Consider the following 25,342-nt stretch of genomic DNA (forward strand, 5'->3'; position numbering starts at 1 on the left):
TCACACCTGACACGAGTCACGCCAAACATCAACAAAACGGCGTGGCCTCCTGTACGCTCCCAGACGTCCGCAGTTAGAGCTCCTCCTCCGGGCCGACGTTCGCTCGCTGCCTGCCGTGTTTGCGGGAAGTTCAAATGGCTCTGAGCACTATGGGACTCAACTGCTGAGGTCATTAGTCCCCTAGAACTTAGAACTAGTTAAACCTAACTAACCTAAGGACATCACAAACATCCATGCCCGAGGCAGGAATCGAACCTGCGACCGTAGCGGTCTTGCGGTTCCAGACTGCAGCGCCTTTAACCGCACGGCCACTTCGGCCTGCATTTGCAGGAAGCACCTGATGAAAACGCCGAGGTACGACGTCGAAATGTTGTGTTAGAAAAACGCAGACCGCTGGCAGTACGGCCAATTCTAAGAGGTCAAGTATAGCGATAATTTGTGCTGCGATAGGCAATATCGATAGAATTCAGGCACGTACACTCAGGATAGACACCAGAAGAAACATTACATAAAGGGCACAATAATGAACGATTTCAAGAGTTATTTCACACAGAAAAAGCAAGATACACTGCCGGTATTAAGGATAACTGGTGCAGATTTCGTACTAGAGTAGAAGCAACAGAAACAGAAATCATATAAAAAGCGATGTACAGCAGACCTTCCAACAGAGAGCAGTTGTAAGTGGTAAGAAGAAAGCACACGTGAGCACCATCAACAAAATTATTACTGACAGTCTAGAGACCGGTCCTCGACTGTCGACTAACATTTACCACTGGATATCAATACAAACAGTGATACAGTCACCGGCATGGCATCGAATACAGAGAGAGGATGCCTCGTGAGAGTGTGAACTGCTACATTAAGTCAGTCCTGACACGAGTCGTGATTGCCAGTGTAGGCGTGAATGTCGGCATGGTTTCGAGAGAGGTTGGTCAGCATTCCGAAGCGATCGCATACGTGCTCACGCCTGTTAGCTGTGATCACTTCTGTCTCCAGTGACAGTTGTCGGTTACATCTGACACGCAGACCACACACAGATGTTTTCCCAAAGAGACGCGTCTAAAACAGTTGCTGTGCAATAGCGATTTGTCGTATGCCTACAAGTAGTAAAGCGGACAGCTCGACAGGAGACTTTTGTCTCGTTCTATGAATTCGATGAGGTACACTGGTGGTGGTTCGCCTGCTGATTCCCCCGACCGTGGGTGACAAGGAAGCTCTGAGTGGTGCAGAGCACTGAACTCGATAATGTTGCTCAGGAAACTGAGTGGAATTGTCTAAGAACAGAAGTGAATATATTTCCTGGAAGTACACCTGGCAGTCTTTCCTGTTTACAGTTTTCCATCTATAACTGACAAACTCTTCATTCTCTAAGTCTGCTGAGTGTCCTACATTGGCTGAAGTTAGCGAAACTTAATAAGTCCGGACCCTACGCATCAGCCGGCCGGAGTGACCGAGCGGTTAAAGGCGCTACAGTCCGGAACCGCACGACCGCTACGGTCGCAGGTTCGAATCCTGCCTCGTGCGTGGATGTGTGTGATGTCCTTAGGTTAGTTACGTTTAAGTAGTTCTAAGTTCTAGGGGACTAATGACCTCAGATGTTAAGTCCCATAGTGCTCAGAGCCATTTGAACCAATCATTTCGTACTTTTTCATTCATCCATATGTCTGTCAGGAGTGCATGTAAAATTTCCGCTGTTATAGAGAGATTTACTTTGAGTAACTCTGAAGTGATGTTCCCAGGCCCGGAGCTTTCCCATTTTTTTATTTGTTGGGCTACTTCAGCGATTTCTTCTTCTGATGGTGGTCCTAAATTAATCGACATATCTTGTGAGAGTCCTTTCCCTCCACATTCAGCTGAGTTACAGAGTAATCCGTAGTTTCACGTTTCAGAAGGTTCTCAAAATGTTATTTCCACTTCTGTATTTGGTCTTCTCGATTTGTAAGTAATTTTTCTTGCTTGTCATTGATTGGTTTCTACCTTCAAATTTCTTATATGACAGTTGCTTGTGGTATTATGTAGGGTTTGCTATTTCTTCTGTTAGCTGCTGCCTCCGCCATAGCTGCGAGATGAATGATGAAGGTTCCCTTACCTTTTCTGAAACTCCTCTTCACCACGCTATTTAATGTTCAGAGTTCCTGTCGGATGTGTTCTTTTACTTCCCTTGTCAGTGCGCAGTTTAGCCGGAGTTTAACCTTTCTTCTCTGCTCTATTGCATCCCAAGTATGGTCAGAAATCCATTATTGTCTGCCGTGGCCCTTTGTTCAAAGAATTTCTACAGGAGTCTGTGCATAGGTCGTTTTCACTGTATCCCACTGACCTTCAATGTTGTTCTCTTCGATTCCTCTGCTAAGCACTTCAAAACGGTTTCACAGTTGGGTCGTTTACTCGTTTCGGATTTTTGTATTGTTCAACAAGTTAAACCTGATCCTCTTCTGCCCTCAATTTCTCTTGCTTGCAGTTGTTTTTAGACGGAATCTTTCTAGCGTAAGGTGGTGGTCGCTACAGACACATGCTCTGCTTTTATTCCTCACGTTTAGGAATGATCTTCGCCAGGTCCTGCTAATAGCAAAATGGTCTACCTGGTACTCTGTTCTGCCGTCTGGTGAAACCCACGACTCTTTATGACACTCTTTACGGATGTAAATGGAACCTCCAGTGACCAGGTTAAACATACTGCACAAGTCTGTAAGTCTATTGTCATTTCGGATGCCCAACCCAAGCTGCCAGACAATATGTCTATCCGATGGTTGTCTGTCCCAATTTTTGCGTTAAAAACACTAATCAGCAGGCGGATACCTCTTTTTGGATTTTTTGTAGCGTCTCTGGAGTTTGCTGTAAAACTTGTCTTTCTCTTCATCCTCAGACATTCCTGTTGGTGCGTAACATCGTACAATGGTTACTGGTCTTATCCTCCTGCAAAGCGAGTTACTATGATTCTCTCTGTAATTGGGTGCCACTCTATCGAAGACTGCTTTGCTCTCCGGTCTAGTATTAGTACAGTTTCTTCACTGTGGGTTTCATCCTTTCTTCCAGAGTAAATGATAATATGCCCTTCCTTTATCTTTCTTTCTCACAATCCAATAATTCCCTTTTCGCTTTATCCAAAAATTTCTAATCTGTATCGTTCCATTTCTTGTACCACTTCCGTTTGTTTTCCTGTGTGCCACTTTGTTCTCATGTTCCAGAACCCTATTCATGTCACCTTTTTTCACTGATAAAGTTGTCACCTTTAAATCCGTCCCATTATTGGTATTCACTGTTGCAGTTTCTGTGATATGCTGACTTCAGCTTCACGGGTTATCGGCCCATAGACCTATCTGTATGGGAAGGCTGCCCTTTGACAGGGGTCGAGCTCACAGGAATTTTCTGTCGGGGTTCTCTTCCTTAGCCTTTGACGGTCCTCTCTCTCTCCCTGGTGCCCACCACATCTGGTGAGCGTTGCCCTATAGGCCACAGGGGAGGCTTTACATTACTCTATGATAACTCGGTTGATATTTCATCATACTGTGGTTTGATTGAGATGATGTTATGTTAATAGTCCGCATTTTGAAATGACATTTTACAGCATACTTTGAGTCCAGTTGTGGTTTCTAATCTAACACCAATTCTTTTTTAGCACTAACCACAGCGAAAGGGAATGCAACACCATTTCCTTGAAAATCTTAAGTGTTTCCATCAGTGCCTTTGCGTTCCACGCGCCAACATTTTTATCCTTCTCTGAGTAGGAATATCCATGCTCAGGGAATATAATTTTAATCTTCTTCAGACCACTCGTTTGATAGAGAGTGACATAATGAATGAAGCATAAGATGGTGAAAATCTTAGTTTGAACATCAGTAGTGTCACGAAATATAAAGAGCCCTTCAGTATCCTCATCCTAGTCATGAATGATTAAGTGAAAAATGAGTGACATTACTTCATATACACCCTTTTTTGCAATGCTTTCAGGATAAGCATAAAAGAATGATCCACCTGTTGCAAGAACATGGACATAGATGAAATATATTAAAAGTTGCCGCTCAAAGCAAACGTCCTTGGTTGCTGCATTTGGCAGAGATCTTTTTTGCGAAGTGGATGCAGATAACCAACTTCTTTTTGTTTTTCGTTGCCTCCACCTTACTTGTGGGAGAGACAGCATTAGAATTCTGTTCGCTGTGCCCTCTCGTCACCACTGACTTGCTTGCTTCTTTCCCCGGAAAAACTGACTTACATGGTTCATCCCCCGTAAAGCAAAACCTTTAATGCTGATATTTTTGGATTTGTTACTGCAACCTCTTTGGTTTCGATATTTTTTGAGGAACTAGTACGGACCAAAAAAGGAAAATACACATGTGCACTAAATATGGACTGTAAAGTGCAGACCTTTACAGTCGTGACTACTTGTTCATCTTCTCTATTGTGAAACACACCTCTTCCACTGTAAATTTGCCTATAGCCCTTATGGTGTACATTTTAGAGCCCATATTGACCAGATATTTTTTTCTTGCTTTGGCCCGTACTACCTCCTCCAAAAACATGAAAACTAAGGAGCTCTAGTAGAAGAGAAGTTTTCCACATTATCGAAAATGAAGAAGGGCTACTAGCTGTTAAGGTACGCATTTCTTGTTTTGGTCCACACTACCATCTCTAAAAGTTGCCTACGCTACAGTCTTAGCAACAACAGTGCCGGTACATGTACTCAAGTGTCAGCGATATCAAAATGGCTTGCTTATAGCTTTCGAATCGGTGGTTTCCTGACAAGAGTCTCTTAGCCAAAGTTCATGCATTCTGCCTTCTTCATCATTCCTGAAAGTTTGTAACTTCACCACGGAATCACCCTGTACAGTGTATCAACAAGATTCATCTGACTTCAGAACACTATATGGAGAAGGAAACCTGCAGTAAATTTTAACTTCACGTAGTACTACCCGATTTTACAAGGATATAGCTTTTACGCGGATGCATGTATAACATTGTGGTACTTTTTACACTTGCAATTGGAATCAAAGTTTTCACTTACCTTTCAGTGCGCCGTCTACCTGGTGCACAACAAACATGCAGACGATAAACAAACTCTGTTTGATACTTTTGTGACAGTTCTTCAGTTGCCTCACTCACTGGAGCCACTAGGCAACGTCGTAGCTACACAAAGTTGTTGAAAATTAGGCACTTAGACGATTTCTTATAGAAAACCGCACAAGAAAATAATCACGTGCTGACAAATTAGACGACCTTTCAGGGTGATACTAAAGAGTGACATCAATAAGACCGCTTCTTAGAGGCAACTTGTTTTTAAGAAATACGTTTATACGAAGTTGGCACTACAGTGGAGCCGCGGCTTGTTGAAAAATGAGATGAGACCCTACTGGCAACGCATGAGTCAGCAACGTACAACTATGACTCATGTGAACTTTTACAAATTTGGAAATTTATGGTAAGGTGTTATGGGACCAAAGTGCTGGGTCCGTAAGCTTACACACTACTTAATCTAACTTAAACTAACTTACGCTAAGGACGACACACACACCCATGCCCGAGGGACGACTCGAACCTCCGACGGGGAGAGACGCGCGGACCGTGTCTAGACGCCTCACACCGCGCGGCTTGAAATTTAGTTTAGGTACATAAGGAAAAATACACCCCAAATATCTACCAGAATAAAACAGGGGCTGCATCTTAACTCATACATCCAAACTAAAAGTTTACCTTGAGGCCAGTTTTAGGTTTCCAGTTCATTTTGTTGCTGGGAGGACTCGTAATTGTACAGATTGTTTGCTGGTTCATTAATTATCCAACGTGCGTAGAGTCAAGATGGTGGTAACGCAACGCCAAAGCGCTATTTGTGCTCAGTTTTCCGACAAATGCACTGCAGCTTCAACTACAGGGCTTCATTTTGTGGAGACTACGGCACTTCACTTCATACAGCGGAAAGACCGTACTGCTCTCACAGTGTACCATTGGCTCCGAGGTCACCTGATCGCTTTCTCTTGAAAGTAATTTTGAAAAGTACCCCAAGATGGTATATGCGTTCTTGCAAAAGTATACCCCATTAAAATGATACTTTTGAAAATAAAAACTTTGCGGTTCTACACGTAAATTAAAATTGACACCAAGTTTCTGCACTTATTCGTATAGAAGACGAGTCTTTCTAAAACGCACTGCGTGCCAGCTGATTACTCTGCGTTGTTCAGTTACTTATTTTTATGTCGTCCTTACTGCCGCAATGTCCAGCAGTCTAACTGAAATTAAAATAACCTGTACAAGTGAGTCGAAGACTGTGAATGCCTTTGGAAGATACTGTCAGCAATTCTTTTGTTATTTTCCATACATATTCTTTAAGAGGGTGGCTCTGTGGCCCAATGATAAAGTTCCAGGCTACAGTTCTCAAAATAAACACTTACGCCATTTGATTTCTTTGTCTTTCAGTACAATTCTTATGTTCTAACAAAGAAGATAAAAGAAACGAAAGCCAGGTCAAAAAGCCAAATAAGCTGAGCGAATGTAAAGGTCCTAACGGGAGGTAAGGTGGTCCAACAAACAAAATTTTGAAATAAAAAGGCAAAAAAAAGAAAAATAATCCTATTCCGCCAGCTGGATTCCTGGCCATTACTAGGATTTTATCTCTTACTTCTCTGTGGTTTGGAATCTACAGAAATCCGTGCTGAGTGGCGCAGTGGTTAGCACAATGGACTCGCATTCTGAAGGAAGACGGTTCATATCCTCTTCCTGCCATCCAGATTTAGGTTTTCCTTTATTTCCTTAAATCGCTTAAGGCAAATGCTGGGACGATTCCTTTGAAAAGGACACGATCATCTACCTTCCCCATTCTTCCCTAAGCAGAGCTTGTGCACAGTCTTTCATCGCCTCATTCTCGATAGGATGCCTACTACTGTTACCATCGTTATACCTTAGCAAAAGATCTTACGAGAATCCGAGGAAATTCTGGTCCTACGTAAAATCGATAATTGGGCCGGGGCTTCTATCCAGTCACTCGTTGCCCACTCTGGTGTGGCAGTAGAAAGCTGAAGTTTTCAACATCACGTTTAAGAAATCGTTAAAACCCCTTATGGAGGACATACTGTAGTAATAGTCCACCCTGGCGTACAGAAACAACTGACAAAGTTGAAAACAAATAAGTCACCAGGTCTGGATGGAATCGTATTCGGCTTTACATACTCTACGGCACTGGAACCATATATTTCTTGCGAAGCTCTCGGCCTCCGCAAAGCCCGAAGCGATTGAAAAATTATGCGTGTGACTCCTGAATATAAGAAAGGTAATAAAACGGACTCGCAAAATTACAGGTCAATGTTGTGAACATCGGTTTTCTGCAGAATTCCTGAACATATTCTCAGTTCGAATGTAATAAATTCGCTTGAGACGGAAATCATTCTGTCCTCAATTCAGCGAAGCACAGTTCGTTTGAAACTCAGCTTGCCTTTATCTCACATGATATCCCACGCTCTAGGTATGAGGGGCAACAGGGAGATTCCATGTTCCTGGATTTCCTTAAAGCGTTTGACACGGTGCCCAACAGCAGACTGTTAACGAAGGTTCGAATTAACGGAATAGATTTTCAGATATGAGAGTTGCTCGAAAAATTCTTAAATAACAGGACACAGTACGTTGTCCTCAACGTGCGATTGTACACCAGACACAAGGATATCGTGAGTAGTGACCCAGGGAATAGTGACAGGACCGCTGCAATTCTCTTTATACAGGGTGATTATAATTAAAGTTAAACTTTCAAAACGCTGTAGAAACAACACCACTGGTCAGAATGACATCAAATTGTAGTGGAATGTTATCGGAGAAGGGGGAAAACATATGCCAGAAGAAACAAGTAGTGTGAAAATTGATCAATAGATGGCCCTCTATGTTTCAGAATATACTCGTATAAATGAAAACACCTGTCATGAGAACGACCCATTGAATTTGGTAAAACGGAGCTGGGTACACGGCTTTTCCTCCTTTCGCGTCTGCGACGTTCGCCATGACTATCTCAATGTAAGATCGCGCTCGGCTTGTAAAGCTGTATTACAAGAATGATGACTGGATACATGTCGCTCTGCTCAAGATGCGGACACTGAAGGGTTTGAAAAAAGACGTTGGTCCTATGACTGCCGTGGGTCTGGAGAAAAGGATTCGTAAATTCGAAAAGAGTGTTCTTTTGGTGTGCGACCTGGTAGAGGGTGGAAATGAATTGATTCGACGTCAGTGGGCGCAGTGGACATAACAATGCAGGAGGAGACGAGTGGTGGGGTGCAAACATGTAGTGCACGGAGAATTGCCCAAGCATTGGACATACCCATGAGTGCTGCGTGTAAAACCCTATGAAACATCCTTCTTTGTCATCCAGTCATAATTACCCATGTGCACGTGTTGCTTCCTGTTGACCTGCCAGAAAGAGAGACCTCTGCTTTACAATTTCTTGCTCACATGGAAGTGGACTATGACTGGCCGTGAAAGATTTTGTGGACTGTTGGATGCACACTTCCATCTGAAAGGATATGTCAACACACAGAATTGTCGAATATGGGCAACGGAAAATTCACGCGCAAATCAACCAGTACCACTTCAACCTGAAAAGGTCACTGTGTGGTGCGGGTTTACGGCATCATTTATCACAGGGCCATATTTTTGCGAAGAGACAGTTGCTTCCGGTCCCGTTACCTGTACCGTCTCTGGTAAGCGCTATGCATTCCAACTCTCCAGCAGCGTGGATGTGCGGATGCGATTATTTTTATGCAAGATAGCGCACTTCCACACATAGCATATTGACTTAAGCAGCTGTTGAACGGTCGTTTCGGAAATGCTAGAATTATCAGCTGCCATTACCCTACAACCTGGCCGTCCCGATCACCTTACCTTAATCCACATGACTTCTGCTGTGGGGCTATTTGAAAGATGTTGTGTTTAGTTTTCCGATTTGCAAACTTAGCTGCATTGAAAGCACGCATTGCGCAACACGTTCTGAACGTGACCCAGAAAACACTTCGATCAGTCGTAGAAAATGCTGTTTCTCGATTTCAACTTGTTGCAGAAAACGTTGGACAGCATATTGGACAACATATTGAACATGTTTTTGCGGCGGTCACACGGAAATTAATAATCCGATTTGATTCTGATTGATGCTTCTTATGCGGTTTTTAGCTTCAGGCAAATTAAAAACCGATGTGATTAATGCTTTTTATGCTGTTTTGACCTCAGGACAATTACAACCCGATTTTTCCCATCCGATGTGATATGACCTTGCCGTGGTGAACGTAACTAATGGTATCACAACTGTAAATCCTTGCACACTGAATAGTACAGTTTGCTTAACGTCAAAAGTACACCCTAGGCATTGTTGTATGATTCATTTGTCGTTTATAGTCGATCACTACTGAATTATGATGCTTACAGCGCCATCTATTGCTACATTTTGCATTTATTTATTTTCTTCTGCCATGTGTTTTCCCCCATCTCCGATAGTATTCAGTTGCACTTTGATGTCATTCTGAGCAGTGGTGTTATTTCTACAGCGGTTTGAAAGTTTAAATTTGATTATAATCACCCTCTACATCCCTGGAGGAGAGGCGACGTTCTCTTCGAGGAACACTACTGAGATAATTTAGAGAACCGGCATTTAAAGCCGAATGCAGAACGATTCTGCTGCAGCCGGCGAATAATTCGTGTAAAACCATGAAGATAAGAGAATTTAGGGCTCGTACGGAGCCACATGTATTGTATGAAAACGACATAGAGAGCGTGAGGATTGGGAACAGCAGGGCAGAAGAATTCGCGGTGAATAAGGGTCTGCGGCAGGGATGTTGGCTGTCACCGACCTTCTTTAAGCTGCATCTAGGACCAATCCTGTAGATTTGGAGTAGAAAATGCCAGGTTATTGCAATGGCAGTAGAGGACAGTAACATATTTAGCTTGTATTTTGCGGATGTCTAGATTGTACTAGCCGAAAATGAAGATGATCTAAGCTATATGATAAGAGACCTAGAAAGAAAAACAGTAAGGCTATCCTGAAGGTGAAGATGAAGAAATGTGAATACTTGGCATTTGAAACATGAAAAGTTAGTAATTTGGAGAAGTAGTAGTAGTTGTGGAAAAGGCAAAATATCTTGGGGTATCTTTTAATAAAGAGGGCACAAGCAGTGATAAAACCACTAGTAGGATTAATAAAGGACGAGCAGTAACAAGGGCTATACTCTGTTCCGTAGAACAAAAAGATAAGAAGTACAACTAAGAAGCGAATGTATAAGATTACTTTCAAGAGTTTAGTTTTGTATGGAGCATAGCCCAGGGACGTTAGCAAAAGACTGATTACTTAAGACGAAGCTCAAGCTGAACTAGGATGGATAGGATAAGAAATGACGTAATATAACGAAGGATGAAAATGGATAGGGATATTTGTGACGACGTCCGACAAAATCAGCTAATGTGGTTTGGCCATGTGAATGGGGTGACTGAAGACGCTGCCACATAGGATGCTGCTATGGATACCACCCACCGGAAGAAAAGTGGTCGCCCACGGTGCAACTGGCAAAGTGATGTGGAGGAGACAGTAGAAGCAGGGAATATGAACGTTGAGGAAAGCAAAGACAGTAGACGATGGCGACTGAAGGCGGAGAATCGGGGCCAGCGAAGATGATCCACAAGAAGAAGAAGAAGCACACGGAGAGATATAGATAGAAGTTTTCCCTCGCTCTGTTTGCGATTGAAACAGGACAGGAAATGCCTAGTGGTGGCGCAAGATGCCGTCCGCCAAGCACCATACGCTGGCTTGTGGAGTACGTATGTGGTTGTAGACGTAGAAACTCTTATCTCCGTTCCCCTTGTAGGTTCCTCATATGGCCTGTTGAGTAAGTCCAGAGGAAGACAGCGACATACCACCTGTAACAGTTACGCGTATGGAAGGAGTGTCACGTTAGATCTTCGGTTGCTGATGACTACTTTTAATTTTTGAGATTAGTTGCCCACGGAGTTAAGCGTTGAGACCACTCCCCTCGCAGTGCGGCCGCACTCCGTGCGTAAAGAGGGGGCGTGCGCCAGGAGACGCGGTGCGGCGCGGCGCGTTAAGCTGATTGCGCGGCCCGCGACGTCAGCGGCCGGGCTCGGCTCAGCAGGCGAGCCGGCCTGCAGCGTCAGCGGCGCCGTCAGCAGCGCCACCTGTAATCCGGCCTCAAAGGCGGCTGGCAGCTGGCAAACAGCCGCCCCGCCGCCGCCCCGCGTACCGCACCAGCGAATGAGCCGCTCCGCTGCTCCTTGACACACGCACCACGCACCGGCGTACAGCGCAGCGACACGCCAGTCACAGGTAAGTTCCATACCCCGCTGTAAAAATCAGTGTGCCACGAACTCCGACACGAACATTAATTTAGACACTTATAGTACACGTACTTTTTACCCACGTTACTGTTCTACAGTAGCAGCAGGCAAATTTCTCTCTTTTTTTAAGGGTGAATAACAAGTACGCTGTTTTTCTTCTGCTGATTCTGTTTCTTTCAAACTAGTTTTCGGCTTCTTAGGCCATTTTCAGGAAACAAAAGCCGGCCGCGGTGGTCTCGCGGTTAAGGCGCTCAGTCCAGAACCGTGCGACTGCTACAGTCGCAGGTTCGAATCCTGCCTCGGGCATGGATGTGTGTGATGTCCTTAGGTTTAAGTAGTTCTAAGTTCTAGGGGACTGATGAACACTGATGTTAAGTCCCATAGTGCTCAGAGTCATTTGAACCAGGAAACAAAGAGTGGTTCAAATGGCTCTGAGCACTATGTGACTTAACATCTGAGGTCATCAGTCCCCTAGAACCTAGAACTACTTAAGCCTAACTAACCGAAGGACATCACACACATCCATGCCCGAGGCAGGATTCGAACGTGCGACCGTAGCAGCAGCGCGGTTCCAGACTGAAGTGCGTAGAACCGCTCGGCCACACCGGTCAACTGACCAGCGAGTGAAAGGGACACTGGCTCTTAGATAGCCAAAAAATTAAGCAAAGATACAGTCACTTACTTATGGTGTTGTGCATCAAGCTTGTTCCTTTACGTTCAAACTACACTTTGCACAATGAACACTTTACAGGGTGTTCAATAAGTAACTCTGCAGCTAACAATTCGCCGGATTAAAGTCATGCAAGTTGTAAGAGATGCTGGAAGTGATCCCCTGAACTTGAAAACACATTTGCACGCGTTTCTGCATGTTCTTGAAGACGTTGGCCAGAACATCCGGAGTGATGTTCCGAATGTGACGTGAACATCCGGAGTGATGTTCCGAACGAGGCCTACGAGTACGACAGGCCGCCGCGCGTACGTCACGAAGGTAATCCTGCACTCGCTCGCTCACTCAAATCAGCAGAAAAACTACGTTTCCACACCTATTAACTCGTAACTAGGCGTGCCCTTACAAACGAAAACTGAATCTTCTACTGGAATCCGCTATTACGGGATCTTACTGTAATTGGTACTATAATGATGGGAAGTCCATGGGCCTACTTATAATTTGTTACGGCTGTACTGGTGTACAATAAAAAAAATCTTACTAAAATGATTATCAGTTACATAATACACCACTTCCAGCATGTAATGAGCACTGCTAAGCAGAAGAGACTAAATGTTAGCCGGCCGGGGTGGCCGAGCGGTTCTAGGCGCTAGTCAGGAACCGCGCGACCGCTACGGTCGCAGGTTCGAATCCTGCCTCGGGAATGGATGTGTGTGATGTCCATAGGTTAGTTAGGTTTAAGTAGTTCTAAATTCTAGGGGACTGATGACCTCAGAAGCTAAGTCCCATAGTGCTCACAGCCATTTGAACCTTTTTGAACTAAATGCTATAAACAAGCCGTTATACCATTTATATCGATTATTGATCTTAAATTAAATTTTTCTCTAGTACTGTTAATCAGTAAGACTTCATAATAGCAGATTTCAGTGGAAGACGCAATTCTCGTTAGTACTTACTCGCCCAGCTCTGAGTTAACAGGTTTAGAAAAGCATTTTGTCTGTTGAGCTGAGCGAGCAAGCGAGTTCACAACTACCTTCGTGACGTACGCGCCACGGCCTGTCTTTCTCGTTGGCCTCAGTTCCGAATGTGACGTGTCAGTGCAGCTTGGAGTTCTTGTGTGATGTGCGGATTGCCTTCACAGGCCTTTCCCTTCAACATACCACATAGAAAATAATTCGGTGCAGCCAAGTCGGGTAAACGCGGAGGCCATGCGATCACCGAAGATGTCCTTTAAAATTTTCATCGCCTTGTGGGCGGTATGTGCAGTCGCCCCATCCTGTTGGAACCAGGCATTCTTAATTTCGTCCTCATTCAGTTCACCTAGGAAGGGCTCTAGAATGCAGGTGCAATACCGTTCTGCATTTATGGTGTCTCTAAAAGAAGATCGGCCCAATGATGCGTTTACGAGTCAGGGCGCACCGAACACCAATATTTTGATCATGCAGTGGGGACATCTCCGTATTCAACATACGAATATTCTCATTATTCCCGCAACCGGAAAAGTGAAACCATGCATCAGTGAAAAACATTGTGTAAAGAATCCCCTCACCATTGCCCTGCAGAACAGAAACCAGTTGCAGAAGTTCATACGCGCCGGGCGATCGGTGTCTCTCAGTTTATGCACGACCGACATTTTGTACGGATAGATAAACGGACAATCTTGTGAGCGGCACCCAAGGACACGTGGGCCTGCTGAACTAGTCGCCTAACCGATTTCCTTGGACTTTGCAGCTTCAAGTCTTGCACCTCCACCACCTCTCTTCGGATGTGGATGTGAATGGCCTGCCTAACTTTGGAGCATTACGAACGCTTCCGGTATCTCGAAACTTGGTGATGAGGTTCCGTATAGCATTGCGATTAAGCATGTTCACCCCTGGGAACTGCTGAGGTAAAATTGTCTCCATTGCGGAACACATGCTCCGCAAGAAAAACTCTTTGTTCAACCGTCAGCATGATGACCTGGATCACAATGATGTCACACAAGACGTTTGGTCTTCAGTCAAACCAGACCTGCGAAAAAATACAAATACCTGGTCAAATATGGTTGAAATACGTTAAACAACGGAAAATGTTGCATTAATAATTGACAACCGTATCAGCCATTACTTAGCACACCAGAACATGCCACTGCATAGTTACTTTCTGAACACCCGGTATGTTGTCCTTGTTGTTCAATAGGATTTATTAAGTCGCTGTGGAGTTTACAGAATTACTTGCAATGACAGCAACAAACTGTATATTGATCAGACAGCAGGGCCATAACAACCAGGCTGACTCAACACGAACGCAACCTTTGCCGAACACGCGCTGAGGGAAAGACACAAATACTAAGTCCACGCGCAGGTACTACGTATAGCCAACAAAGTAAGATTAAGGCTGTCAGAAGCACTTAAGGTAAACAGACATGTAGCTGAAAATCCCCAAGTGCACCTATTCTAAATGATAAGTTACAGGGGAACGCATCCCCACTTTTCAGGTTCACAAGGTGCAATCTACCAACCACATACCCATAAACCGCAACAATGACATATACTGCTATACAAAATCGAAACACAATCTAATTTCCTGTTCCTTACCATGCTGACTCCATAACCTTCAACAAAAAACTTGTAATATTTTACTACTGTATATTTTACCCCTGTACTGGTTTAATATTGCCCACTACATAAAAATGTTATTTATAATATAAAACGTGTTTGTTGCACAACAAACCTTATTGGTGCTCAGTTAGATAGTTCTCATCCAATGTCACGATCTCGCAAATTATGCCGTCACAATCATATAATCTGTAATATTGTAACATTGTGAATAATACTGTCCATTGCGTAAAGTTTAGTTAACAATGTTAAAAAACATGTTTTACTGCACGATATAAATGAAGAGTGCTCAGGTTAACATCGTCTCAGCCAATCTCAAGACCTCACAAAATTTAACGTAATAGCCATTTAATTTTTAACATTATGCAGTTTAATTACTTATCGTGCTTAACCTTGTCCATTGTGTGAATAATAATTTAAACGTTAAGAAAAAATTTTGGTGCACAACGCTCTATGCAGGGGATAGTATCTTTGCTTATAATTTTTGGTTACATAAGAACTGATGTCCCTTTCACACACTTCTCAGTTGTTTCATGAAGATGGCCTAATAAGCCGAAAACTAGTAGGCATTCTTCTAGTAGGTTCCTCGTGTAGCTGGCTGGAGGACTTGTTTACATTACTTGTTGTTCAAATTTAAATATGAAACTGTTCTACCAAGAAATAACGAGAGGATCCGTAAATAAAATTTCTGTCTTTTATTAAAATTTATGCCGTAGTAGAGAACGCTTTTTTCATTTCTTTTTTCAAATTATTATTTTCCCTTTTTTCGTGGTCGTTTGTTTCCTGAGATCGGGGACCGGACAACTCTTCTCTTAAAGAACATGGAAAATCGCCTACAAACCATACTCAGCCCTCGTATACGCATCCGGCCATCCATGGTTAAACTATCGTGTGAATTCGATCCACAGTTCGATGCGGATCTCACTGGCCTCCCTGTCTCTCACGCTAGCGCCCGAGCGAGACGGCGCAGTGGTTAGCACACTGGACTTGCATTTCGCAGGACGACGATTCAATTCCGCGACCTGCCATCCGGACTTCGGTTTCCCGTGATTTCCCTATATCTCTCCAGGTAACTGCCGGATGGTTCCTTCGAAAGAACACGGCCGATTCCATCCCCATCTTTGAAACATTGCAACCTATGCTCCGTCTCTAATAACCTAGACGTCAACGGGACGTTAAATCCTAATCTTCATCCCTTTATTTTCGACCTAGCGTGTTGCACATTGAACTGCGCTAGCTGGTCGTCGGGGAACACAACTCCTTTAACAGCAAATTTTATTACAGCCAGATAGAACCACAAACTATGTCATCGGTATGCCTGTACCATTTCTACATCTACATCTACGTGATTACTCTGCTATTCACAATAAAGTGCCTGGCAGAGGGTTCAATGAATCATCTTCATGCGGTCTCTCTACCGTTCCACTCTCGAACGGCACGCGGGAAAAACGAGCACTTACATTTTTCCGTGCGAGCCCTCATTTCCCTTATTTTATCGTGATGATCATTTCTCCCTATGTAGGTGGGTGACAACAGAATGTTTTCGCAATCGGAGGAGAAAACTGGTGATTGAAATTTGATGAGAAGATCCCGTCGCAACGAAAAACGCCTTTGTTTTAATGATTGCCACTCCAATTCACGTATCATGTCTGTGACACTATCTCCCCTATTTCGCGATAATACAAAACGAGCTGCCCTTCTTTGTACTTTTTCAATGTCATCCGTCAGTCCCACCTGATGCGGATCCCACACCGCACAGCAGAATTCCAGAATACGGCGGACAAGCGTAGTGTAAGCGGTCTCTTTGGTAGACCTGTTGCACCTTCTAAGTCTTCTGCCAATGAATCGCAGTCTTTGGTTTGCTCTACCCACAATATTATCTATGTGATCGTTACAATTTAGGTTATTTGTAATTATAATCCCTAAGTATTTAGTTGAATTTACAGCCCTCATATTTGTGTGACTTATCACGTAATCGAAATTTAGCTGATTTCTTTTAGTAATCATGTGAATAACTTCGCACTTTTCTTTATTCAGGGTCAACTGTCACTTTTCGCACCATACCGATATCCTATCTAAATCATTTTGCAAGTCCTTTTGATCATCTGATGATTTTACAAGACGGTAAATGACAGCATCATCTGCAAACAATCTAAGACTGCTAGTCAGATTGTCACCTATGTCATTAATATAGATCAGGAACAATAGAGGGCCTATAACACTTCCTTGGGGAACGCCGGATATTACTTCTGTTTTACTCGATGACTTTCCGTCTATTACTACGAACTGTTACCTTTCTGACAGGAAATCGCGAATCCAGTCGCACAACTGAGGCGATACTCCGTAGGTACGCAGTTTAATTAGAAGACGCTTGTGAGGAACGGTGTCGAAAGCCTTCTGGAAATCTAAAAATATGGAATCAATTTGACATCCCCTGTCGATAGTACTTATTACTTCATGAGTGTAAAGAGCTAGTTGTGTTTCACAAGAACGATAGTTTCTGAATCCGTGCTGACTATATGTCGCTGGCCGGTGTGGCCGTGCGGTTCTAGGCGCTTCAGTCTGGAACCGCGTGACCGCTACGGCCGCAGGTTCGAATCCTGCCTCGGGCATGGATGTGTGTGATGTCCTTAGGTTAGTTAGGTTTAAGTAATTCTAAGTTCTAGGGGACTGATGACCACCGATGTTAAGTCCCACAGTGCTCAGAGCCATTTGAACCATTTTGACTATATGTCAATAAATCGTTTTCTTTGAAGCACTTGATAATGTTCGTATACAGTATATGTTCTAAGACCCTACTGCAAATCGACGTTAGTAATATAGGTCTGTAATTCACCGGATTACTGCTACTTCCCTTTTTGGATATTGGTGTGACTTGATCAATTTTCCAGTCCTTAGGTACGTATCTTTCTGATCTGTGACATCAGATTTGTGACATCGCGACTAACGCCCTATAAGCACATGGTAAACGAAAACTCTGCCCATAGAACTTAAGAGCGCTATTTCCCGCGTACCCTGGTGTACTGCAGCAGTAGTCAACTGTGTCAGTAGATGACGTACCTCGCTGCATGTGCAGCGATTGAGTTTGTCGATCCTACACTCGCCGGTATGGGGCCGTGCTCTCCTGGGCTACTATGTCTTCGAACGCCATTTGTAAATGTGATCCGTTGCAAACAAGGATTTTAAAAAATTATTGTCCTCGCTGCAACCAAGTAAGGGCTGTTCTAATTTCGTGTTTCTTTCCTTTGGTCCCTCCTTTTTTGTTCACAGGTTTTGTTTGGTAAAGAACATATAGGTCACTTACTAGTAGCGATCCAGTTCGGAAGCTTATACTAATTTACTTGTGATGCATTACGATAGCTTTATGTTGTCTTTGCAGTTAAGTAGCGGTGACCGCAAGACCAATAAATAAGTATAAATAAAAATAAATTGCCGCATCAACTGAGAACTTCCTGACCGATTTGGCTACTTTGTTGTGTTCATTATTGTCAGCAAAAGGTTTATATGAAATGAAATTTTTCGAAAATCCACCAGAAAATCAGTAAATTAAAATGAATTGTGAAACATCAGAACGATTCGACCTATTTGATGTTTCTCTCTCTCTCATTGTGGTGTTCGTAATTGCGCATGGTAATGGTGTATTTAGTATGAAAAAGAAAACTAAAAGAAATTTGCGATCAGTTCGACAGTTCCGCTGTCACATGTTTTCATAACAAAAAACATCAGTTTGACATTTATATGTATAATATAAAAATGCATATGTAATATATAAAGGGTAAACGTCGTTACCGAAAATTTCGAAAAGTTCTTGACCGATTTACTATAAATTTTTACAGAACACTCTACTGAACATTCAGACGGAAATCGACATATAGAGGGAAAGAAGAGATGGACAGAGGTAGTGGTGAGGAGGTATGCAAAGAGATGGGGGACGAGGAGATGTAGGAAGAGGGAAGGGGGATGACAAGGTGGGTAGAGAGAGGGGGCAAGGAATTTAGGAGGTGCATGCAAGTTCCGGGCAGGCAGCATCAAAGCAGACAGAAGACTGCTGAATCAAAAAAAAAAAAAAAATAAATAAATAAATAAAAAAATAAATAAATAAAATAAAAAATAAAAAATGCAATTCCAATACGTATTTTGTTGTTGCGAAGAGCTGCCGTTTTAGCTAGTAAAATAATAAGTCTTATGTCAATGTATACACATAACTGTCTAAGGCGACGCAAAAGAGAAAACTGCCTGCCAGGCGCAAGACTGGAACCCATAGCCCTGCGCGCTATAGTAGCGCACGTAGGCCCGGAGCCACAAGGGCGTGAATACCTGACTTGCGTTGGAATGATAAGGTGCGTCAGACCGATAGGCTCCACGACGAGGTACGTCATCTGGTGACGTCACATGCTGAAAGTTTGTCATACACTTTTTGGTTTTTCCCGACATTTGCGGCCTCATGGATGTCTTATTAATTTACTTGCCTCACGGTCATTAACATCGCTTCAGTAGTTTTTAAACGTTGATAAGAACCACCCTGTATAATGGAAGAGCATCACAGTGACACTAATCCAAGCTGTTTCCTCAGCGATGGGAAACATTTCTTCGTATTTTAGCATTTTTACATAGATGCTTAAGAGAAACACGATCCCTTAGTGCGTATTTCCAAACTTTCAGATAAATTTCCCTAGAAATGAAGGTAATTGGGATAAAACAGACAATAGCTCTTAAGTACACTATTAGTCTGTAACAAGCCACCCGAAACCGCGGATCCCTGTTGCCAAAATACACAGAAAATATCCGCTAACAGTTTCCGAGAATTTTGCAGTGGAGCGTGTGCGCCTCTTGTATATCAAAGTGGTGAGATGCTAATGGAATTTGAGAACTTGGGTCTGCTCTGTTGCAAGAATTGTGAATTAGGCTTTACTCGAGTCTTTAGTTTTATGGATTTAAAAACTGTAATGATCCGTCTCTATAATCACCTAAGTGTTGACGGAAAGCTAAATCTGAAATATCCTCCGCCTTTTAATTGTAACAGGAAATTCTGGTCGACCCTCTAGCCAGCGCTGTCTATCGTGCAGTAATTACGACCAAGAGGCTTGGCTTTCCGCCTCTGTATTAAGTAATAAGCAGTCACTATTCCATAGCCTTGTTAGGAAAAATTGAAGTCGTTTATTTTTATATTGCGGCAAGTTTAAATCTAAATCCTAAATCATTTTATTTTCATCATTTCCCCCTTTTCTGCCATACAGGTAGTTGATTCAGTAGGACAACTACTGAAACTTAACCCTAGTAGTCTACACCTCTGAAAATATCACGCGAAGTGTACACCGAGGTCACAGTGGTCTGCACTTATCTACTGGAGAAACAGCCCGAAAATAGAACGTTTTATACCGAAACTGGACACCCACGTACTTAGCTCATTTTAATTCACCTCTGTCATGCACTTTTTCAATCAGTATTAGTGTTAATTGCTCCAAAGCTCGAGACCAAGTAAAAGCTGTGATGGAAACTTTTCAATGAACAAACTTGAAATTGATCCGGATCTCAATACATTATTTACAGTTCCATTAGATGAAAATGCTATTCATTTAATGACATGCATATATTACACGAATATTTTGAGGTGCTCTCTCAAATATGCATAATCCCATGCATTCATTTAGCACACTCTTGGAGTATAAACTATAATGATACGGGCAACTAGACGCAAGACTGGAACCCTGAGCCCTACGCGCTAAAGTGATCAACTGTACCCTTTTCTTCGTTTCTGTCTGACGATTCGCCACACTGATCAGCTTCACCATTGTCCATAACTGCTGCAGGAACATCAGCTTCAGAACTACTTTCATCACGAAAGTCACGTCACTTTTGCGACTGAGTTCTTCTAACGACGCTTCACATATAGCATCTTCCGTTACTAAAATGCTGTTCGTAGTTGCTATTTTCTCATAAGTGAACTTCACACTCATCGACAGAACAGTTACGCAATGTGTACTTCAGGATCATAATGACCCTTAAAAAATATTTATGTAAAAATAATTAAACAATGTCTCCGAAGGACTCAGTCAGTGCCGGATTTACATCGGTGGCAGTGGGCTGTGTACGTGTAACGTGCGTGGTAATAAACAAAAAACTCCAGGATTAGAGTGACTCTGGTGTACACTTACAGGGTTAAGCTCGTATAATGAGACATATTATGACTAAATTGTTAAAAGTAATAACTTTTTACACAGCCGCACACAATAAAATCCTTTTATTATTATTTTATCTTTTTCCAACTGTTTCAATTATGGTCATTTCAAATTTACTAGCAGTTCGCGTACTTAGTCGAGTTTGAAGCGCTAAGTGAACTGGAATAAGGAAACTGCAATAAGCATCATCACTGTATATTAAGAATGTACTGTGAGCCTGTTGAGAAAATTCGTGGGAATAATTAGTATAATGTTAAGTCAAACGGTATGGAGGTTTTAGTAAAAAAGCAAAAAAAAACAACAAAAAAATAGATTGGGACCCTGTGCTTCGAGTGTAAACCTAATGTCAGAATTCGGGTCATAAATGGTAACACTCGTATTTAAACCGTGCCGATCTTAGCAAAAAATATTTTTCAAGAGTTTTAGTGCGGGATTTAAGTTAATTTATAACGTAATTGCCAACGCAGTTAGTGGAAGTAGCCTTTAATTGGTAGGTGATTGTATCGTCTGATAACAAGCAAGGATATGTAGTTTTCTGCAGTTTTCTTGAATATCAATAAAATAAAAAATAAAAAATAAAAAACCATAAAGTTGTTTGACCAATACATTTGTTAAAAAATAACGCAGCAAATTTACCAGTTTTAAACAACGGACTAAAGTAACCAACACCATATTTACACTGCCTCGGATGTTGCGTAGACTGTAATCAGGTTATTTAAGGACAGTCCTCTCTCTCCAAGCATCACTTTAAGTTCGGTTGCTGGTATGTGAGAGATCCAGAATGCCGTCGATAACGAATCTGAAGTTGGTTCCGTGTTTGTTTGGTTCCAGAAAGCCGATGCTGCAGTTCCACAGCCTCACCAAGAACGATATACAGAATGCGTGCAAGTGAAGTAGTATAACATATGCGATCGGACTGATGACGTTCTAGCCGACAACATTCTCAAGGACAGGCCTTGGGCGCGGCCAACCGGTCCGCCTTATTCTTGGAAGGTCGACAGTGTGCACCTAATATGAAGGAGTCAGGCATTTTAGTTTATTGACTCTTCTCTCCTTCACCCTCGCCCACATCCACCCGTGTTTTTGAAGATATCACCTGTAAAGTTCATGACACGGAATCGATTCAAAATACTGAACATTTTCTATCAAAATACTATGTGTCCTCAAATGTATATTTTGCGAGAAATCGAATAAAAAAGCTTCTGTCTCTGCTCCTTATGTTAACCCAAGGTTAACACCCTTCAAGAAACGCGGCGCTGGTCAGGCGACCAAGTCGCCTGGCTGAACGAGCGGAGAAGATACAATCGATTCCCACGTGAATTCTGGAGCTTTTTATTGTTGTTTTGTTTTCGTTTGTATTCTTCTCCGAGTCGAAATTGGTGCGAACAGAGAGCTAATAAGGTACATAAATCGCTGGCTGACAATACTGATGAAGGTAAATATATTTTTCAAACAAATTACACCAGTGAAGTGTTAAAATTTTAGTCGTGACTTACTTACAATCGCTCTTTTACTCACTCTGTTACGTATTGAATCTGGACTCCCATAGGTAATTTTACAAACATTTGTACTCAATAACGATTCGTACCATAATTCATCACCAGCTTTGAACACCGATTTTACACCGAAGGTTATCGTACGCGTGGTACGCATTAAATGTAATTCTCCCGAAATAAACATTTTCAAATGGAAACCAAGTCAGTTTCCCTCCGAATCTTTGGAAGTAACAGTATTCATTAAATCTTCTTGGCGATGTGAATAAGTTTCAATTGTTTGTACGATAATTACCATCCATCTAGTTGTTTGAAGGAACGTGTGGATATGCACAAGCCATGTGCCAGACTTGGATTGAATCGATTGAGCGTGTCTGAGGCTTTCCCTTTTTTTAGTTTTTTTTGTGTGGGGGGGGGGGGGGGAGGGGGGAGTTGTGGAGGAGGGCATCTTTATATACAAAGTCACCGTCTAGCTGACACGAGGTAGTGTGATAGGGGCGCTACTCTTCACCTTACATAATTTGTAACGAAAAAATACCAATAAACATCTAGTGGGTTGTAGAGAGTGTGTTGAGAGATAAATGGGGTATATGATCCCATGTTCGCTAGAGCTACGATGTTATGTGGGTCACGCCTTCAGAATATTGTTAACATTCGCAGCTATTTTTCTGCAGATGATACGTCAATAATTCTTCATCATATACACTACCTCATCAAAAGTGTCAGGACATTTATTAGTGAGCATGAATGTGTGTGCGTCCTCCCTTCCCCTTTACGGTGGTTTGAATTCTGCTGAGAGCACTTTCAAAAATGTGTCTGAATGTCTGTGAACGAGTGGCAGCCCATTCTTCTTCAACAACCGCAACCAGAATTAGTGATGTTGGATTCAGGGGTCTGGAGCGAAGTCAACGTCCTATCTCATTACAAGGCGTCAAGCTTGGGATCTGAGAAGGTCAGACCCTTTTAGGCACGTTATTCCCAAGAAGCTATGCTCCACAGTTGCTGCTTCATAACAGGATGTAGTGTCCTGCTAGTATTGTAAGTAAAACACAGTGCTATAATATGTGTTCACATACTGCGGCATTTAGTGTTTTCTTGACCCCAGTGAGCGGACCACATCCTAATCACTAAAATCATTCCCACGCTATAACACTATCACAAGCGCACTTCACTGTTGGTACTAGACATGGTGACAGGTAATATTCTCCAGGCATTCGCCAAACCCAAAACCTTCAAAAATGGCTCTGAGCACTATGGGACTTAACAGCCATGGTCATCAGTCCCCTAGAACTTAGAACTACTTAAACCTAACTAACCTAAGGACAACACACAACACCCAGTCATCACGAGGCAGAGAAAATCCCTGACCCCGCCGGGAATCGAACCCGGGAACCCGGGCGTGAGAAGCGATAATGCTACCGCACGACCACGAGCTGCGGACCCCAAAACCTTCCATCGGATTGCTGTGACGTAACGTGACTCATCATTCGAAATAACTCGATCCAGTGGCACTCTTTACATCACCTCAAGCGTCGCTCAGTGTTGACTACAGAAATATGTGGCTTATGTGGAGCCATTCGACCAATGTGCCCCATTACACTCCTTACGCACAGTCACTGTGTTAGCTGGTCTGCTGGGATCACTGTCAGCTGCAGAACAAGGAATTTTAAAATCTATATGACAAAGATTAAACCCGTCCAGATAGCCGAGGGCGTTAACTTGCCACTTTCGAGATTCGTGGAGGTAAGCCTGTCCCGGCTCGAGTCCGCCTCTCGGGTTAACGACGATAGTTCGTGAACCGACCAGCTTGGACGTGGTTTTTAGGGTGTTTCTCACATTCAATTAGGTAAATACCGAGCTGGTACCCGTTTTCCGCTATCAGTTACACAACGCAAATATTTATGAAATGTCTTCGCGCTTGAACATGTGCTGTGCTCTAGACGTTGACAGGTGGGATATACGGATTCCGTCGAGGGGGGAGTGACATCCGGCCACCCACGTTAAGTAACACTGCCTTAACCCACCTCCGATTTCTCTGCAGTCGCTGTGACGTGGTCCTACGGTGTTGCAACGTGTATGGACGAATTTCACGTCTGTAACGTCCTGAAAGCCATCAGACTCAAAGCATGGAGCTACGCTAACAGCACCTGGAGAAGAGGCCACCGAGTAACATTCTGCATCATCATTGGAAGACGTTTCCAGACACATCTTGCTGTTCTCGTTTCTGAGTCAGTCTCTATATGTTCTCAAAATTTATCAGAATTGCCACACGCTGAATATAAATCACCTGGCACACAACGCCTGTATTTATGAAGCTGCTTGCAGACCATTCAGTTCCGTTCAGTGAGTTGACAATGTTAGAAACATACACTCCTGGAAATGGAAAAAAGAACACATTGACATCGGTGTGTCAGACCCACCATACTTGCTCCGGACACTGCGAGAGGGCTGTACAAGCAATGATCACATGCACGGCACAGCGGACACACCAGGAACCGCGGTGTTGGCCGTCGAATGGCGCTAGCTGCGCAGCATTTGTGCACCGCCGCCGTCAGTGTCAGCCAGTTTGCCGTGGCATAAGGAGCTCCATCGCAGTCTTTAACACTGGTAGCATGCCGCGACAGCGTGGACGTGAACCGTATGTGCAGTTGACGGACTTTGAGCGAGGGCGTATAGTGGGCATGCGGGAGGCCGGGTGGACGTACCGCCGAATTGCTCAACACGTGGGGCGTGAGGTCTCCACAGTACATCGATGTTGTCGCCAGTGGTCGGCGGAAGGTGCACGTGCCCGTCGACCTGGGACCGGACCGCAGCGACGCACGGATGCACGCCAAGATCGCAGGATCCTACGCAGTGCCGTAGGGGACCGCACCGCCACTTCCCAGCAAATTAGGGACTCTGTTGCTCCTGGGGTATCGGCGAGGACCATTCGCAACCGTCTCCATGAAGCTGGGCTACGGTCCCGCACACCGTTAGGCCGTCTTCCGCTCACGCCCCAACATCGTGCAGCCTTCCTCCAGTGGTGTCGCGACAGGCGTGAATGGAGGGACGAATGGAGACGTGTCGTCTTCAGCGATGAGAGTCGCTTCTGCCTTGGTGCCAATG

At 43.4% G+C, this 25,342-nt stretch overlaps 1 protein-coding gene across 1 annotated transcript in view; it reads left to right on the forward strand.

The window, feature by feature from the left end:
- The window catches only part of LOC124613618, a 219,139-nt gene that overhangs the window by 109,540 nt on the left and 84,257 nt on the right, over positions 1–25,342 (forward strand). Inside the window, exon 4 of the mRNA XM_047142334.1 lies at positions 11,184–11,290. Coding sequence (XP_046998290.1) covers positions 11,184–11,290 — 107 coding nt within the window. The remainder of the gene's footprint in view (positions 1–11,183; positions 11,291–25,342) is intronic.

This window comes from Schistocerca americana, chromosome 4, assembly GCF_021461395.2.
Source record: "Schistocerca americana isolate TAMUIC-IGC-003095 chromosome 4, iqSchAmer2.1, whole genome shotgun sequence".
NCBI lineage: Eukaryota > Metazoa > Arthropoda > Insecta > Orthoptera > Acrididae > Schistocerca > Schistocerca americana.